The 11908-nt window shown below is 46.7% G+C and overlaps 1 protein-coding gene across 1 annotated transcript in view; it reads left to right on the top strand.

The window, feature by feature from the left end:
- Window positions 1-7724, top strand: part of T265_01928 (hypothetical protein) — a gene marked incomplete at both ends in the record, with an annotated part of 17240 nt that extends 9516 nt beyond the window's left edge. Inside the window, one exon of the mRNA XM_009166054.1 lies at window positions 7643-7724. Within this exon, the coding sequence (XP_009164318.1) occupies window positions 7643-7724 (82 nt within the window). The remainder of the gene's footprint in view (window positions 1-7642) is intronic.
- Window positions 7725-11908: the final 4184 nt, after the last annotated feature.

Genomic DNA, 11908 nt, shown 5'->3' with positions numbered 1-11908 from the left:
ATCCTTAGCCGTCCGGATCTTACAGCCACAGTGACCTCATCCTCGAGATCCTACCATCAAAGCAGCCTATCCGAACGCAAAATATTTTGAGCATCCACACTGCCCAATCTGCGCTACACGTCCATTGAACCTAAATTGCCTGTTATTGTATACAGGTCTACACATGCAGATCCTCTTGACTCACCAAGATCCCGCTGATCGCTGAAACGCGCATTCTTTTTTCGATAATCTCAGCCACGACGTATGCTGATAATAACAACAGGCGGTTGTCCGGTCACCGAAGTATGTCAGTGAAATCATGGCAGGAAAATGCCATTCTCAAACTGATGGCACATCTCTTCATACTCCTGACTGTCATCCTACATCTCACATGCTTACTCACGACTACGAACAAACAGTTCAACCGGCCCCAGCTGCCCTTTAATCAGCCTAACTCTTCCCTCGGATCCAAACATTCGTGCGCTGCAGGACCTTTGTTCTGTCAACCCCATAAATCAACCCGATTCTGTCAACCCCATTAAGAGATTATTATTATAGCTCTCGTTTGTTCCTGTGTGTTAGTGCTGCCTCAGCAACCAAGATTTTTACCTTGCATTACACCCTAACAGCGATGCCGGTGAGTCCACCCAGTTAGATGCACACCATACTTACGAGACAGCTTGCTATTTAAACCTACAGCGAATTTCTCCACCTCATCATTATCAGCCCAGTCAAGATATTAAACGGTCCAATGTTTCAATTTGAATCAACCGGCTTCGTCACCAAAATACTCATAATGCCCTCATCCTTGTTCTAATTTTTGCCCCCTACAATTTAAAGTAACTTGCCACGTCATAAGCACGCCTCTTGGTTTCACGTTCCTCAATTGCGCTGTTCCCCGCGAAGTTCAAATTTTAACGACTCTTCCTTTACAATATAAGAAACAGGCCCTCTACTACATTTCAACGCATTTCAGACAAAATGGGGCTCAACCACCCATCATTGTCTGTTCTTGAGGATGTCAGGGCCCAAGTTCTATTCAAAAGAGACCTGTTCTTACCCGTCTGTTGTTTGTTAAGTTAATTCGTTGAGTTGTTGCTAAGTTTGTTCAACCACAGAGTGTGACTTTAGTGTCCAAGAGCTTTGCGTCGTCCTAATCCTATCAACTGGACTTACGTTTTGTGACTCCCCGCTCTGCAGTGGAGCAAAACTTGAAGCACCTCTTTGTGAGCCAGCTAGGATCTGTATGACGACACACCTGTATAACACCAGCCGCAATCGATTCAGTGTATCTTCTGTTACCTTAGCTCCACCGGGCCACACAGCTCGGCATCAAATAAAATCCCCGTAGTGCCGCCACCCAGAGAGCATGTTTTCTTTACTCAGAGCTATCTACCCTCCTGTTCTCCTCAGCTCTGAAAACTCTGTCATCCGTCAGGATAGCTAAACTGGTAAACGACCTCCACCTAGCTTACAAAGGACCTTGCTCAACTTGACCACTCAGAACACACAGAGGCTGGAACCATAAGCACTACGCTCTTGGTCCACAAAAAACCCAAGCTACTTGCCTCTTGTGCCTGAAAAAACCACGGGGTCTTCAGCTTTGTATCATCCGTTATGTTGACAATGAAATTCCCCACGTTTATTATGCCCCCATTTGTAACCCCCGCCCCATTTTTGTGTTTAGTGTGTATATATGAACTGACGTTTTTTGTCCTTACCACTTCACTCATTTGGCCTTGAGGTCATCCGGTCATTTTGTATCTGACTTTGCACGTGTGACTGTCGCACGTTGGAGCCTGTTTGCTCCCTTGCTTTGCACTTTTGAAGTCCAAGCGGACTGTTTGTTTTGGACGCGTATCTACTGTCGAGGTTTGTACAAATTGTGAATCTCTCTTACCCTAATAGTACCGTATAGAAACCCAGCTCCGACTTTGTTTTGCCTACCCGGAGGTTCTGGTATTACGCGTCACTCGAAGATACCGTTCGACCGTTACATGCTTGAACCCTCGTTTGCCGTATTGTGGAGAGCTGTCACCAGGACTCCATGCCAGCATAAAAACGCATCCGCTTACAGTTATCTAGACCCATGTTATGTACTGCTCATCGGTGGGAACACGCTAACACCTTCCATCGATAGGGATGGAACTCCCTGCCTCAAACACGCGTCTTACTACCGCAGTCATCCTCTAATTCAGTCGCACACCTTGAGGGTTCACAGGATTGGAGTAAAACGCCTAGCCGAATCCTCAGTTACCTACCGTCTTTCCACAACCACCAGTACTATGGGAATCTCTTTCCGTCATTTCCCACTGTTAATTTTCACCACCATCCGCTCAACGGGCAATCCTTTCCAGATCATGAATCTATCAATTACTTGTTTGTCCGCAGCCTATCATCCCCTTTGCCCCATCCTGAAGAATAAATCTCTCACCTAGGGCTTGCTTATTGACACTACGGTGATTGTGCAAAAATCTCGAAAGAAATTACCCTGATAATGCAATTCATTTCCTTCTCGCCTTCTCAATGATCCTGGCGTGAACAAATCTACATTGTATACTGTCCGCTGTTTATGACTGTCCATTTTTCGTGCAATTACCAGTGCCCGCCAGTCCTCTCAGCCGTGCTTTATTCTGACAGTATTTGTGTGATCATGCTAGACGGTGTGCCACGCACTAGTTGGGATTAAACAGCATTATTATGATTGTTATCTATCTTTCTCTAATTCCTAACTGTCCTGCTCGTTGCTGAAGACCTGAACGTGTTGTTTAGGGATATTTAGAGAACTCCAGAAACTGCAGCTAACTCTGGCTACCACTGGTTCAAGGCCGGTCACCTTTTACGCATTCCTTAACAAACATGTGCGGTTTTATTTCCATCAAGGAAACTACTCACAAGTTTGCTGAAAACTCTTCGACAGCCCACGACCTGTCTCACCCTTCTTGGGGCTCATCAGGTAGGCGCAGTCCCCGAGTTTCCGTCAACCTTATGATCTACTTGAAACCAAATTGCACTGTTTTCGAGAAATACCCATTTGCAAATCAATTTGGTTTTCACGGGAGACTCAACCGAATTTCTCGTTTATGGTGTGCGGTTTTAAATCTGTCTTAGCCTTATCATGACCCCCAGATCCGGACCCACCACAAAACCATAGAATTCCTATTACCTCGCTGATGTGTCCGCGTTCCCAAAAGGGCGACTGAAGGTGCCAGTTTCTTCAATCTTGCACCATTACCTACGGATAGACGCAGCAAATATATATATATTGTTCCTAGTTTATGCATACCTCTGTGAACATAGTCGGCTTCTCCAGCCTCCCCAGCCGAATTGCCATAGGAATGCTCTGAAGAATGTCCAGCGGTATTTCACAAAATGAGTCACCGCATACACAGTTGTTATGCTTTTCATTACTGTACTTTAATCTGCTTCCCTAAAGAGTCGACCGCCTGCCCATAGCTGAGGACCTAAATATCCATCTGGAAATTCAAACACGACCAACTAACGACCGACATCTGCAGTCATACAGCCACTCCAAAAATTTTCTAGTTAGCGTCTACAAAATCATATATGTTTCGTCCAGCTACTAAGCGGTGATTCCGCCAAAATTTCATTCCTAAAAAAGATGGCCGAAACTGTCCATTCTGTCTATCGACCAGAACCAGAAAAACACGAGCTGGAACGAGGACTGTAGAGGAAATTACAGACCTTGTGAAGAGCACAGACAGCAGGTCCACCAAAATGGTTGGATCCCTACGAAAGGTTTGGAAGATCAGAATAAGCGCATTCTGGAGGCGCCTGGGGCCAGTTACAAAGTGTGTTCGTATTTGGCTGTCGTGGGAGAGTTGGATTTAGGCTTAACCTTCTGAGCCATATGGGCTCAAGGCCAAAGATTATGCAGCGGGATCGGTAGGGGAGCGGGCTGGACTGTGGGAATAATTTTTTGATGAATGGTGTTATTTTGGGCATCGAGGAAGGAGAAAACTAGGCACAATGCAATAGCTGGTCACGCGCATAACTTGAAAACCCCGAGTTTCCCTCGGAAAAAAAGGAGCGCAAGATTAGAAAGCACAGCTCATGCGCAGGGAGACCTGGAAAAACCCCGAGTTTCCCTCGGAAAAAAAGGAGCGCAAGATTAGAAAGCACAGCTCATGCGCAGGAGAGACCTGGAACTGGACGTAGTGGGATAAGCTGAAGGTACAAGAGTACCTGAGATCAATGTCTTTGATGTCTGGGTGATGAGTAGCAGGGTTCCCGCTAACTGTGTACGTATCATGTGAGAAGGAGCGGCGACAGCGGTTCATATGGGACTCGAAAAAGAGAGGCTTAGACTTCAGGCATTTGACCGGCGAGTCAAAGAATCTAAGTCTCGTTGGATTTGGCGAAAGGCAAAAGCTTCATCGAAGGGAGGAAGTGAGTAAGTGACTCTCATGTCGTCCACCAAAAGGAATGGTTCAACATAGGACAAGGCGCAGAGAGGTGGATGATATATAGTGAGAAGCGGATGAGGCCTAGCACGCTCCTTTTAATGACTCCATTGGTAATCAATGGTGGAAATGGCTGTTTGACACCAGATTATTATCTGTTCCATATCAGTAAGGTAGGAGATGGACCATCGCAATAGGGATCCAGTGATTCCCATAGGACTGAGTTACTTCGGCAGGTATGCACGAGGGACCTGAACAAAGGCCTTTTGGATATCCAGGTAGGCCGTAACAATAGAGTATCCGGCACCATATACTACATTGACGGTCTCAAAGAAGTGAAACTTGAAACCACCAACAGATACTGAGACAGGAATCTGTGCTTGTGGGCATCTACGGCGTTTATTGGTGGGGCAAATCTGGTCAACTGGCCTTTGACCGGACGTTCAGAGGTTCACATTAAAGAAGGGATGTTGTGGATCCCTTCCTAGTTGGAAGTTGTTTGCTTAGATCCTTTTTGAATTTAGGGCGGAAAACAGATTGTTGCCCTTGGGAGAGAACGACTTCAGAGTTCATTGTGTGATTAAAGAGATTGAGAACAAGGATTTCGCGATTTGACTGCCATGTCTCACGACTTGGGACTGTATACCGACCTTCCCAGTACGAAAGAATCCTTGAGAGTTTTAGAGAATGTCTGATACATCGGGGAGATGGTCGCGCTGCCAAAAGACTGGCTGTTGCTCCGTTGTGGAGTTGTGAAATGTGCGGCAGGGGTCGTGAGTTTGAGTTCTGATGAACGGGTAATTAGCGGCTAGCAAAGTAAGCGATCAGGTTGTCGGAACTAACGACGGGATCGGTGATACGTCTACCGACGAGGAAACGCGGACAAGTGACGGAGTAGCTGCTTGGGGTAAATCAACCACGAAATAGGCGGCTGAGCAATTTGCAGCGAGGAATGACTCAAAGAGTGGTATTCTGAGGAAGCCCTTAAGGACTCTCGGTCGATTGAGAGCTTGATTATGAGGAGAACCAAAGAGAAATCCTAAGATTTTCTATATCCTCTGCCAGCTTGGTGAATTTTAGTACCCAAGATTTTTAGTTACTTATCATGGCGAGGGGTACAAGGGTGGAAACCTTTAATGAGAGAAGCAGAGAATAGAAAGGTCAATAGGTTCTGATAGAAGACGTCAAAAATGGGTTCAGTTTGTTTAGAGAAAGGGGTCGCTGCAGCTCCAGGGGGCCAGCAAGAATGGAGAACTAGTGAAATATCTGGAGGCAGAAGGTGGAAAGAGAAACTCTGAGGAGCAGTTGCGCCATAACTGAGTATGTTGTACGAAACGCCGCGATGGCCGCTTCCTGAGAATCAAACACCAACTGCGGCCGTAGCCAGATGACCCTAATTTGAGAAAATTATGTCGAAGTTATGTAGGCTATGAGTGGAGCTACGCACAATCATGGAAACAGACTCTTTACTAAGTTGGGCAAGTAATTAGGTGTAAAGGCTAAGGCACAAACGGGAAACGAGGAAATATCCCTAGCATTTTCCCACCAACTGCGGCCGTAGCCAGATGACCCTAATTTGAGAAAATTATGTCGAAGTTATGTAGGCTATGAGTGGAGCTACGCACAATCATGGAAACAGACTCTTTACTAAGTTGGGCAAGTAATTAGGTGTAAAGGCTAAGGCACAAACGGGAAACGAGGAAATATCCCTGATTAGCATTTTCCAGCGGCTGCCTGCTTTATTGAATTGGTTGAGCTGGCCCGCTTTCCCTCGACGGAAAATATCTGGTAGCCGGTGTTCCTCATTAATGCATTAGCAGCACTTATTTGTTGAGTTGCTTTCTACCTTACAGATCTGGTTGTATGCACGGGGTGTGAAAATCCTTCCTGGTGTTTAAGTAAGCTATTCAGGGTAGGTCGCTTTGTCCAACATGGTACGTTCGTGCACCCGCCACCCCTCCAGAGGTACGGGTACATCATTAGTGGCTGTGAACCCAGCCTTCAATTCCGGGAATCAGTAAAGGAGCACAGATTTTGTCTGTTTGTAGCTGCTGTGTTGGACTCTTCCAGGTTATCACTTATTTGGCAAAGCTTTCAACTACAGATGATGGAAAACTGCCATAAAAAATCTCAAAAGATATACGGGATAGCCTGAAGACACTATGCGGCGCCCATGGCTTACACTGGCTTGCAAAGCGATAGATAACTCTGCCAAATAAACACACGCTTCTCTCTACTTCTCCCAAAAGCGGACACAATAAATGAATGTATAAAGTGATGAAACTCCTATGCCGGTAGTGATAATATTCAAAGCGGTTTCTATTGGCCTTTGGCCATGCATCATTTGTTGCTTGAAGGTGGCAGTCTTGCTCCGGGAACTGGTGGCCCTTTGTATTACGTCCATCTTCCATCCCAAATTGTGGTTCGGTCCAAACCCCGTAACAACCTGTGGATCACCCAGTCCAACCTATTGGGGGTTCTATTCTCGTTAATCCTTGTGTGTTTACCGCCCCTTGTCACACCGACCTTCTGTCTGCGTAAACTGGTTCGTTCGCCGTCTGTCGCACTACAGTGACACTATATTGGCACGCGTAGCCAGTCGTTGGTTGTTGGGCTATTGAGGCAGTTCCTGACCGCTCGCTTAGTACTGGGCCACCAAGCACGAACCCACCTCTATCCCATCCTATCCTATCCTATCCAATTTAGCCACTTGACGTTAGCAACTTAAGATAAAATTCAAGTTACTGTTTTCCCGGTAATACACTCCATCCATCTGATGCTTCCTCAAATCAAGCAGGCCCTATTGATCTCCCACATCCTTCTCTTCCCAGGCTTCGAAAGCCCTGTGTGGACGGCATCCATTTCATATGGCTTGTGTTTTAAACCTGAGGGGATCTTCAATCGAATCACAACTACCAATTATTCTTTTGTTGATTTCCCCCATTTTTTGTTGTAGAAGGCGATTTTTCCTATTTGTTATTTTGGTTTTATACCTATACCACCTTTCTTACTTTTTACGTGAACACCTGCCGTTTTTTGACGTTGTCACAATCCACAGTAAGATTAGTGAATAAGGGTGTTGAGTCAACACGTGGCTTTGAGTTGGTGTAGACTTTGGAATCAGTTAAAAGTTAGCAATTCCTAAACCGGCGTGTATAGGCCGGCGTAGTCAAGCTATTTGAGGCTTTTATGGGTTTTCTTTTCATTATTGGTTTACTATTTCATTATTGTGTTTATAGTACCGCATTTGTAGACGAAGCTCCACTTGAACAATTTGGCTTTTCGGGTTTTGCGCGTAACTCGACGTGGTCCAACAGATAGCTCGAAATATTCTGTACCTGGGTCGCCTTTGTTCCACCTCTACGGATCTCACAAGCAAAAACAAAAAGCCCCACCTCCGACAGAACCACACACCCCAAATCCTGTCATCTCATGTATGGCGCCCGTTAAGGGGCTATCGGGAAACAGAAGTATATAAATTCACTGCTGCCATGGCACTGCACTATGCGATTTGATGGTTCACGCGCAACTACTTCATTCTCATCCCTAACTGTGTCGTCTTCCTACTCACTAATTGTCCTGCAACCATGAAAACATCCTTTATCCGGCCCAAGCCGCCTCTTGGGGGAGTTTGTTCCAATCAGCTGAGACATTCGTCCGGATACAGCCGTTTCGGTGGGTTTTTAATTCGTGCCCTTCTGCCCCCAATCATTTTCTGATCAGTTCGCGATCTTTTCTGTGCAATGGCACTAACTCACTCATGCAGGGAACATCTAAATCCTTTATGCCTCAACAGAGACCAAAGGAGCTCATACGGCTCCACTGTGCAACGTGATTCTGATAATTCTGATGCCGTATATTGATGTTTGGTATAAAATTATTTCACCAAACACGGGCTTTTCGTAAACATAGCCACAAACTTAACCATCCAAGGACTCGTCGCTGTAGCAATCGTTTACTTTAATCTTAATCAACTAGGGGGTACGTTCAATATCGCTTCCGTTTTCCTCTCATGCAGATTTGTGAAAGAATTCTTTCACCGTTCAGTCCATTCACAGAGTACACGCGAGTCGTTTGTCGAATTTCCTCAATCAGACATAACATTTACGTGATAACCCTTGTTACCTTGGACTCAGTTCCTATTTTTCGCCCAGTCTCAATCATGACATTAATGAGTACAGACTGTTCTCTGCAGCAATTGATGGACCACAACGGATGTGGGCAAAATGGCTGCCATCGAACGTAAAACGCAGTATGCAATGTCACACCTGCAAGGCCTGATGGCCTCTTAAATGCATGTGTTTATGGACGACAAGTTAAGCCGGTTAGGTAACTCTCCTGACCGGTTTGTTTGAGCCAACTGTCTTTACATAAAAGGTGCATTGTATACCGCAGCTAAGAAGAGAACCACCAAAACGGAGCCCAGTCCCCATCGCTGAGTAGGAAAGACTGGTGTGAATGTCCCGCTTTGATCAAGATACTGGACGCAAAGCTGCAGCTTTTTTCTAAAGCAGTGGAGGATGCGAACACAAAGAACACAGCGACCCGAAAGAAAGTTGACAAAGAACTTTCTCTGCTGAACGGGTAGCTCGCCTATCAATCCCGGGTCCTCTGGCCGCGAGGAAAGCCATCCTGCGCTCTGGCGCGGTAATATAGATAGCCACGAAATCTCTAGCGGACAGAGCAGTGGGGAAGAGCAGAATAACCATCTAGAGGTCATTCTCAAGAAGAATAACGCCAACGAAGCTGGCACAGTTGCTCCGTGGTGGTGCCATCACCAAGCCGGCTCACCAATCGCTTCACACAGAATGGCCACGCCAAAAGTAAAGCAAGCGAACAATTGGGCTTCTAACCATCTTTTTATCTAGTCTTGTCTTTCCATCTGTTGTACAAAGGATCTTGGAGCGGGCTTTCAGCATTCAGAAAGCAGACCTAACGATTAGGCGTGTAGCTGAGGTTCGATTTCTAGAGGTGCGAAAGCTGGACCACGGCAGTTCTTGGGTAGATGCACAAAACAAGGCCCCGCTTGGCGCCAGTTCAGCCAAACCCAAACTCAAGGCCAACCCGATTGTAGTCATAGCTCATTGTGCTCCCGAAGCACGCCAACGAAACCGACCGTGTCTCCTGACAACAGTTTCTATTTAGTCACAACAGACCCCTCGACCACCAAAGTAAGTGATGCTCTGGGAGGGGGCAAGCCACACGTGGAAGCAGCGCTCAAATACGTAGAGCCATCAGCGCTTCTTTCCGTGACAGACGTAACGGCTAGCCTTCCGTTTAATTGCTCCCCCAAGCAATTTTACGCCAGCGCCTACTAGCCACATTTTGTTTTGTCCGCGTCGCAAAGACGCATTAACATCGGGCCAACAAAGACGACCTTTGGCCGACAACCGGTTCCGTGAACCCGCTAAGGTATCAATGTCATTTCACATTTTTTCACGGCCCACTAAATTTATATAAGGAGAGACCTCGGCCAATCGACGCAACACAGTAGACACAATTTGCGCACGCACAAGGAGCAAGTAGCGACCTAAACTCCACAAGTCCATAAACAAGTGAGGAACACGTGTAGCAGCTGTACCTGCGGAGAAAACACGTTCCCGCCGTCTGGATTTTCACCGAGGGACTTTCACAAGCGGTAAGTTCCCCGTCTGAGTTGCTCCTTATCTTGCATTGCATTTATTTTTGTGCGCGATGCAACCCACCACGTTATACCAGTCAACCATAATAAAAACAGTTATTAGTGCATATACCTTCTGAAGTATATTACGACTACCATCACCTGCGCACTAATAAATTCGTCATCAGTCACAGCTTCTGGGCTGGATTGAGTCAGATGTGTGGGGACAAGAAGCGAAGCCCATGGACAAATCAACCGTACGCGTTGACCTCGGCATCGGGGACAGCTGAGACAACCAAACGACCACTGAGAATGAGAAACTACCAATCTCCAGCTCCAATCCGTCAAAAATGGCCTTTTTGTTTGTGGACAAAGTCGTCGCCCAGGGCTCCGACGGTCAACCCCACAAACCGGGCCACAGCGAACCTAGAAATTTCTAGTAGACCCAGTAGACCATGCTGATCGTTGGCGGATCGGGTGTCCTCTCAAGCAAGAAAGAAAGGCGACTGCAACTAGACAAGCCACATAAGCTTCGCCAAATCGGAAAACTGCCGGCTGGCTTCAAGGTGCAGTCCTCTGCGAAAACGGGCGAATCACCAGATAAATTACTTCTTGGTGCCGTCAGCCACCGCTCGGAGTCTCACAGAGACAAATTTCCGATCGATCTGCGCCAAAACGCCCCAGAAACCAAACGAACGAAAGTTTTCCCCAAATCTTTGATCAAAGCAAATCTGGTGGTCAACGAGAGGGTGCTGAAGGAGCTTCAAGCGGCAATTATGGAAATTTTCGTCCACGGGGAAAAACTCCGTCCCGCAAAGGTAAAAGGCCCGAGCAACTCGGGCTTTCACGGGGCGAAAAAACCCTGCAAGCATCCCTCAAAATCACCAAGATAAAAAATGAACGGGTACGCCTCAAAGGCCCCCTTGGATCCTTGAACTCTAACCCGACGTACAACTCTTAAGTCTACTAACCGTTCTGGTCACACAACCTTCGGCCCTCAACTCATGATGTAGCAGAGACAGCGTTGAGATGCCTGTTAACAAACCGCCTCAGCCTTTGCAAAAAATTGTGCGATATCAAAGAGTCATCTTGCTTTGAACAGCCGTACATAATCGCACTCTGGCTTAGACGAGATGTCTCTGACGAGGGTGTTTTGATTGACGGCTACTCTGTTTTTCGAGGTGACTCAAAACGTAATAGGGCTGTTGTGGCTGCTTTATGCATACATGCGGCTCCGTCAATTTCAATTGTCCTCTCTGACACCACTCCTGCACTTTTCTGCAATGCACTGTGGATCCAAATCTCGCTACGCGGGTCCGATTCTCTCCTTCTCGGTGTGGTCTACCGTAGCGCCTCGAGTCTCCCTGATAATGACAAATCCCTCATACGAACCCTTGAGTAACGCTTTTCCAACTACCACTTCACTCATTTCCTGCTGGTAGGTGACTTTAGTGCTCCAAAGACCTCCGTGATAGGGCTCCAGCGCGTCGGATGAAGTGTACCTTTTGCAGCGGCGCGTCCAACAGAGAGCTTGGACTAAACTTATCGTTGAGTCCGCGCAGGCCAACTTTCATTCCTGCTGGATTTGGTCATTACCAACGAAAGATTTTCCGTTGACCAATTAACGGTCGGCTGAAACATAGTGACCACTGTGTGTTGACCTTTGATTTCACCCGCTATTGTGCCAGAAATCCCAAACCTCAAACGTGGATTCTAAGCTTCTGCCGTGCAAACAACCCAGAAATGTGTATTTACATTGGGACCGGCTTCGGTGGAAGAGATATACAGGACCATCCTGTATAAGGTTAACAGGGCTGACGCAACGTTCATCCCAAAGAACAGCACTCATTCCTATAAGCCGCAGGCTACGAAAAAGAATTATGCG

Source organism: Opisthorchis viverrini, assembly GCF_000715545.1.
Source record: "Opisthorchis viverrini unplaced genomic scaffold opera_v5_21, whole genome shotgun sequence".
Classification (NCBI taxonomy): domain Eukaryota; kingdom Metazoa; phylum Platyhelminthes; class Trematoda; order Opisthorchiida; family Opisthorchiidae; genus Opisthorchis; species Opisthorchis viverrini.
The sequence above is the reverse complement of the archived record's forward strand: the minus strand, read 5'-3'. Positions and strand labels throughout refer to the sequence as shown.